The 7,948-nt window shown below is 46.6% G+C and overlaps 1 protein-coding gene across 1 annotated transcript; it reads right to left on the bottom strand.

Annotated features, from left to right (window-relative positions):
- Window positions 1–947: 947 nt before the first annotated feature.
- LOC102185351 (ferritin heavy chain-like) lies at window positions 948–1,490 on the bottom strand. The gene has a single exon (XM_005700947.2). It carries the CDS (start codon window positions 1,488–1,490, stop codon window positions 948–950), a length of 543 nt encoding a protein of 180 aa, XP_005701004.2.
- Between the last annotated feature and the right edge of the window lie 6,458 nt (window positions 1,491–7,948).

Here is a 7,948-nt window from a genome sequence, read left to right as displayed (position 1 = left end):
TTCAACCACCGTCATCTTTCATCTGGACCAGCTGTCATACCTACTAACTGGTCTCCTAGCTTCAACCCTTCCCACACTACATTCCTCAATGCAGCCAGTACCAGTGACTTCATATTCAGGGGGATTCATTTTACTTTATATTCAGTATCACAAATTGACGTTCAATCATGAGCTTATATTTTTCACCCTAGAAGGGCTATATAGATTCACCCTCAATAGAACTGAGGTAAATTTTGAGTGGTGCCATGTTACTTTATCGCAGGGTGGTACAGTTCAAGTAAAAATCACACGGGGATGTTTTGTAAGGGCAGCATCCATGCACAGCAGTGGTAACCACAGGAAGTGTGTCTCTAGGAAAGCCAGCCCTGCTACCCTTAGATCGTCACTGTAGCCCAGGATGAGCTTGTCAGAGAGGGACTCTGCTATGCCAGCATCCAGGGCCACCATCTTGCTACCCAGAAGTCTGCTTCAAACAAAATGAAGACCCCTTGATTTCATTCCCTTCCCAATCCCATTCCCTTCACTGTTTCTGGAGATCAACACCAATCATGATTTTCAGGCCATATTTTTATAGCTCATCTATTCAGAGTCACCCACAATCACCAGGGCCTCACCTCACCCATGCCCACCCTGTGTACCACATTGTTTATTAGGGGAAGGTACATTTTGTATTGTTCAGGGTCCCATGGTTCCCCTTCTTCCCTCCCTCTGTGCAGATATTGAGCTGCCTGTGGACAGGGCATTGGTAGCTCAAGAGACTCCTGGATACCTGTTTTAAAACTTGAAAGATTAAGGGTTTGTATGCATGAATCAACAAGGGACCTTTATTTCTTTAGGAAGCAATTTATCGGAAGAACTGGCAATACTGAAAGAAGAAAAACTTAAGTGAACTTTTTCTGGTGACCTTGGGCAGTCACCTAGGACTCAGGGGAAAGTCCAGTCCAGGCTCAGTCCTTCTTGTTGTCATCACCCAGGGTGAGCTTGTCAAAGAAGTACTCTGCCAGGGCACCTTCTGGTGACCTCAGGTTGCTGACATGGTTCCCCAGCTCCTTGATGAACTTGACTTGCTTCTCCAGGTAGCCGGTCCCCAGGAACTGGTACAGGTTGGTGTCGCTGCTGTCGGTGGCCAGCTGGTGAAGGTCGAGCAGGCTCTGGTTGACGCAGTTCTCCAAGTGCAGGGTGTCTTGCATAGCCTGGAGTCCGCTCTCCCACTGTTGAGTCTCAGGCTTTCTGATGTCGAGGAAGCAGATGCGGCCCCCACGTTGGATCTGCAGGAACATCAGGCTCTCGGCTGTTTTGCTGTGCTCGTGGGAGCGGAGCAGGAAGAAGCTGGAGAAATGCTTCAAACCCACGTCATCATGGTCGAGGTAGAAGGCCACGGCCAGGCACTGGAAGGAGGCGCGGAACTCCAGGGCGGCGTGGCTGTTGAGCGCGGCCTTACACTCGGGGCGGTAGTTCCGACGCTCCTGTGAGGGCGACGTGGGCAGCATGGTGGGCCACTCCCCAACCCAGGGGATGCCGACTGGGACGAGGCGTCTGCGGGGCAGGAATCGGCGGGGGTGGGGGCGGAGGCGCGGGCGCCAGCCGCCTCCTCGGAAGCTTTCCAGGGTGGACAATGTGGGTGGCCGGAGGCGGGCTCCGGGCCAGATATGGCTGGTGGCTGGGCGCGGTCTCTGGGATGGACAGGTAATGGCGTCTGTTGGGCAGGGTCAGTGCCTCGGCTTGAGATTGGTTAAGGGAGAGGTCACGTGGGTGGGCGTGATCCATTGGCAGGAACAGTGGGCAGGGTGAAATGACTGTTTATCAAAGCCAGGGTGTGGGGAGGGCGAGACCACTGTCTGTCAAAGCCAGGGTGAGGCCGAGCCGCTTTGAGGTGAGTACTTTGCATCCACAAAGTTTTTAATTTTGCCATAATACTTTTTTTCCAAGGACTTTCTCTTATTCTCTAATTGCTCCCTTTTATAGCACCCTGTTCCCATTTTATAAACCTACTATCATCTTTACAGTTCTGACAATATGTATATGGATTTTTTGTGATGTTCTCTTCTGTTTCCTGTAGTATATTTGTTTTTTCCTCCAGAAATTGTTCTGTTTATGCATCATGATCTCTTCCACTTCTGTCAAATATCTGGTAAGCATTTGTCCATCCATATTTGGGTGTAAAGGACTCATTTGATTAGCTTTGAAATTTACCATGGATCTGAGCTACAGTTATGACATCCATTCCGCTATTAGTCTCCTCTGAATGGGTGTGTGTAGTGTGTCAGTTAGGGAGTGGTCTTCTCTCTTTGGGATACATTGTTTGGAGCTTGCAGGTAAGATAAGGATCATCCCAAATGCCAAATGCTTGGTATTTTCTGAAATTGGAAGACTTTCCTGTATCTCTCCTAGATGATTATGTCTTTGTGTTTTGTTTCTTTCTCTTCTGTGGAGTGGATCCACAGTTACATCAGAGCTTCTCTCATATAATTTCCCTTCCTGAGCCTTTGAATGACATAAGGAGACTCTAGCCCCATCCCTTGCCCCACCAGTGTGCACTGGGTCTTGGTAAGAACAGAAAGTAAAAATGTACTGTGTTAAGCTAATAAGACTCAGAATATTTGCTGTAGCAGTTAGTCTACTCTGACTAGTTAGCCAGGAAGGAAGTTCTGGATGACTACAGCTTGTAAGTTACTGTAAGCCTACAGCATTTCCTCTTGGTGCAAACACAGATCCAGAAGTTAAAAAGTCTTCAACTCCTCCATGGGTCAACCTGGTCATGTAATAAGCAGTCAGTGGTCACAAGACCACAGCCGGACCAGAAGTCTCCAAAAGAGTCACAGGCTCTAGCCACATATGACAGAAGACTCATTTGAACTCCATCTACATTCAAAAATACAACTGAGGTATTGGATGATGATAGAGCTGAATCATACTCCTGATTTTTTGGCTGCTGGTGCTGCTAAGTTGCTTCAGTTGTGTCTGACTTGGTGCGACCCCATAGATGGCAGCGCACCAGGCTCCCCCGTCCCTGGGATTCTCTAGGCAAGAACACTGGAGTGGGATGAGGGGGTTAAGTGGTGTATCCCTCCCGTCACGTGCTGCCACCCCTCCCCCAGCTGAGTTGTTCTTGATTTATATTCTGTTGTTCTAATCTGTTGGTGAAATTTTCTCAAGAGTTTGTGATCTGTCATCCTCTATCAATGGGGATAATCAACATTTCACCCTGGGGGTAAAAAAGAGGCTTGGGTTTCCTTTCCACCTAGGACTAAAGTAAGTTTTCTGGAGAGTTATTTAGCACCTCTCTCCCAAACTGCTGTCCCTTGGTCAATTCTCCAAATAACCATTGATATTTGTGTATGATTTTTTTCCAGCAGGAGTGTAGTTTGTGTGGTCTTATGAAGACCACCACCCTTCTCCATCTCTCAGCAGTTTGATGCACAAAAATCCCAAATCATTGATTAGTGGTTATGTGTACTCCTTTGGCATAACTAAACCAACAATTCTCTAATGCTGGCCATAATCCTATTTTTTCTTTAGGCTACACCAGGTGGCATGGGGGAACTTAGTTCCCAACCCAGGGGTTGAACTCACACTCCCTGGATTGGGAGGGTAAAGTGTTAACCAGTGTGCCTCTAGGAAAGTCCTTGAACCGTAATTTTTCACACCCTATTTTTTAATCTGGAGAGGGGCTGCTATATCAGAAGCTACCCATGTGCTGCATTTAATGGCCAGCAATGGACTCAGACAGATGTCCTGTAGAAACTTAAAAAACTATGGGGATCATCACTGGTCCTTCATCCTTTCCTGTCATTTATTTTATAGTTGAGCACATAAAATCCAATACCTCAGTTGTATTTTTGAATGTAGATGGAGTTCAAATGAGTCTTCTGACATGTGGCTAGAGCCTGTAACTCTTTTTTGGAAACTTCTGGTCCGGCTGTGGTCCTGTGACCACTGACTGCTTATTACATGACCAGGCTGACCCAAGGAGGAGTGAGGAAGACGTGCTCCAGGAGGAAGGTAAACAACAGATGTCTTGTGTTGTTCTGAGTGGGTTCAACCCACTCAGTAGTGATGCTATTGGCTGCAAATCCCTGGGGCACTCACCTGACCCCCACAGACATTTCCCCTGTGGGAACCCGTATTGGTGGCTTTCACAGTAAAGAATTTGCCTGTAGTACAGGAGACCCAGGTTTGATCCCTGAATGGAGAAGATCCCTTGGAGAAGGGAATGGCTCCCCACTCCATTATTCTGGCCTGGAAAATCCCATGGACCGAGGAGCCTGGCAGGCTATAGTCCATGGGGCCACAAAGAGTCAGACACGGCTGAATAACACTTCCAGTTTTTTCATTGTGATTTAACCCCTTCCCCTTGTGGTTCCGCAGTAATTTTGGATCCCAAGATATAAAATCTGTTGCTGTGGGTCATAGGGGTTCCCCAAGTGGCCACAGGAGGAGGAAGTGGCAGAAAGGGTGCTACTCTCCAGCCAGGGGCTGAGCATGGGGGAAACCACATCCTCTTGTCCTTTGGAAAGGCCTTTGACATCAAGTTTAGCCCTGAAGGTACCATTTCCATGTTATCAAGGAGGCATCATGTGTGCGTGCTGAGCTTTTCTCTTGAGAGGCATCTCTAACCCCGGGCATTGCAGGAACTTATGTTTGGAGTAGTAATAGATGGAGGCTGCTTATGAGCTCACTTCCTCAAAGAGCCCAAGAGGGTGCCAAAAGCTGGTGCTCAAATGGATATACAGGCCTGCTGCTGGGGGTAGGTGCTTAGTCCAAAACCCCAAAGGAAACCAGGTAGACTTCTTCCTGTGTGGTCCAAAGACTCCAGGAGGCATAGTCTCATGTGACCAATGACTTGATAGGGCATAGGGAGCCAGTGGGGAATAAAGGGAAGACTTGCTGGAATGCATCCAGGGCACCTTCCAAAGCATATTTGTTGGCCTTAGCCCCAGTGGAAAGCCGCCAACTTGTATGTGATTGCATGTATAACACGGTAAAGAAACAGTGAGATGTGAGGGATGTGTTGCCTCCAGAACAGGAAAAGGCCTGTTGTGTTTGTCTGAGTGTACTGGATGGTTTCATGGTGAGTAATTGGTGTTTGGGGCTTCCCAGGTGACTCAGTGGTCAAGTATCTGCCTGCAATGCAGGAGACCTGGGTTTGATCTCTGTGTTGACAAGATCCCCTGGGGAAGGAAATGGCAACCCAATCCAGTATTCTTGCCTGGAAAATCCCATGAACAGAGGAGCCTGGCAGGCTACAGCCCTACAGTCCATGGGATCACAAAGAGTCGGAAATAACTGAGCAACTAAACAATGCATTTGATGGTTGACTGTTGGGGAAATTTCTCAGCCCTTAGAGCAGATGTCCCCAACCTTTTTGGCACCAAGGACAAGTTTTAGGGAAGAAAATTTTTCCATAGACCAGGGGTGCAGGGTTAGTTTTGAGATGATTCAGTGGCATTGCATTTATTGTGCTCTTTATTTCTATTATTACTGCATCAGCTCCACCTCAGATCACCAGGCATTAGATCCCAAGCTTGCGGACCTGTGCCCTGTAGGACTAGTTGATGACCAGAAATGTGACAGACAAGGCTAAGCCTTGGATCTTGAGATCTAGGTGGTGTGTGAGCATGTGCAGGTCTACTTGTACTGCTTTCAGAGGGACCCCTGAGCATAATACCATCAATATAATGCCCAAAATGACACCTTTCCAACTATAATGTATTTAAATCCTGGTGGCAGAGGCTACATGTGATTGCAGGGCTATTTAAATATTCCATTGAGAACTGCATAAATGTATAATCAGCCCCTTAAAAAGCAAAAGCAAAGAGAGCCTGGGACTCATCAAAGATGAGATCAAGTGGAACATGTTAGTAGGTCAGTGAGCACAAAGGACACTTGTTCAGCCAACTATACATCCTCAGTCAGTTCTATAATAGGAATTGAAGCCTTATTAGGGAGCCTGAGCACTAAGGTTTTGATCATCTATGGTGACATGCCTTCCTTTGGTTGCTGGCTGAAGAACCTGCCAAATGGGGCTATTAACAAGGGAGATAGTGACTTCATGACTCGGGTCTTAAGCATATCTTTAATGACAGGGTACCCTGTTTAAGTTCATAATAAAAGATGTTTAGTATATTGACCAGGAGAGGAAGTGTCCCTCGTATCCAGTGGAGAGTTCCACCAGGAAGGCCAAGAACGTGGGCTTATTCCATGTGGCATGGTGCCATTGGGGCCACCACCAGAGGAATCTATTTGAGGTGAAGGATCCTAATAGTGACAACCAAATGGGTTTGTGCAGCTTTGATTGTTTTCCTGGCAATGCCCTGTAGGTGTGATCTCAGCGAGGCAGCACTGAGTGGCAGCATGAAGCAAGATCTTAATTCCCTGCCCAGGAGTTCAGTTCAGTTCATTTCAGTTGCTTAGTCATGTCTGACTCTTTACGATCCCATGAATCGCAGCATGCCAGGCTTCCATGTCCATCACCAACTCCCAGAGTTTACTCAAACTCATGTCCATCGAGTCAGTGATGCCATCCAGCCATCTCATCCTCTGTCGGCCCCTTCTCCTCCTGCCCCCAATCTCGCCCAGCATCAGCGTCTTTTCCAATGGGTCAGCTCTTCGCATGAGGTGGCCAAAGTATTGGAGTTTCAGCTTTAGCATCAGTCCTTCCAATGAACACCTAGGACTGATCTCCTTTAGAATGGACTGGTTGGATCTCCTTGCAGTCCAAGGAACTCTCAAGAGTGTTGTCCAACACCACAGTTCAAAAGCATCAATTCTTCAGCGCTCAGCTTTCCTCACAGTCCAACTCTCACATCCATACATGACCACTGGAAAAACCATAGCCTTGACTAGACGGACCTTAGTCGGCAAAGTAATGTCTCTGCTTTTAAATATGCTATCTAGGTTGGTCATAACTTTTCTTCCAAGGAGTAAGTGTCTAGTTTCATGGCTGCAATCACCACCTGCAGTGATTTTGGAGCCCCCAAAATAAAGTCTGCCACCATTTCCACTGTTTCCCCATCTATTTCCCATGAAGTGATGGGACTGGATGCCATGATCTTGGTTTTCTGAATGTTGAGCTTTAAGCCAACTTTTTCACTCTCCTCTTTCACTTTTATCAAGAGGCTTTTTAGTTCCTCTTCACTTTCTGCCATAAGGGTGGTGTCATCTGCACGTCTGAGGTTATTGATATTTCTCCTGGCAGTCTTGATTCCAGCTTGTGCTTCTTCCAGCCCAGCGTTTCTCATGATGTACTCTGCATATAAGTTAAATAAGCAGGGTGACAATATACAGCCTTGACGTACTCCTTTTCCTATTTGGAACCAGTCTGTTGTTCCATGTCCAGTGCTAACTGTTCCTTCCTGACCTGCATATAGGTTTCTCAAGAGGCAGGTCAGGCTGTCTGGTATTCCCATCTCTTTAACAAGTTTCCACAGTTTATTAAACCTAGGTAACCTGGATGAGAACCAGGAATCCTAGCCACCAGACCAGCAAGGGCTAGAAGCTAGAAGCTATTTTTCCCTGGATCTTTGCCCCTAGTGAAAAATGCATTTATCATGGAGGCAGAAACTATAAATGCAGGTATAAAGTTTATTATTAGAGACATAGCACAAAAACAAGTGGGAGAGCACACAGAGATAGGTTTGTTTAGTTAAGTTAGAAGCAAGATAGAGATGCATATCCAGAGAGAAAGGGTATTGTTGACCTAAAAAAATAATCACAACCTTAAAGTTGAAAGTTGTGTTTTATTTGGTGTGAATTTTTAGGACTGCAAGCCTGGGAGATAGCATCTCACATAATCATGAGATTGCTCTGAGGAGGGTGGGGGTGAGGGTGGGAGGAAGTCAGGTTTTATAGAAGTTTGCAACAAAGGGCAGGTAGTCTGAACATCAGAAGTATTTTTGTGAATTAAAGAAATCAGATATCAGGAATATATATATATAAGGAATTCAGT

The sequence above is a fragment of the Capra hircus genome (genome assembly GCF_001704415.2).
Source record: "Capra hircus breed San Clemente chromosome X unlocalized genomic scaffold, ASM170441v1, whole genome shotgun sequence".
Lineage (NCBI taxonomy): Eukaryota > Metazoa > Chordata > Mammalia > Artiodactyla > Bovidae > Capra > Capra hircus.
The sequence above is the reverse complement of the archived record's forward strand: the minus strand, read 5'-3'. Positions and strand labels throughout refer to the sequence as shown.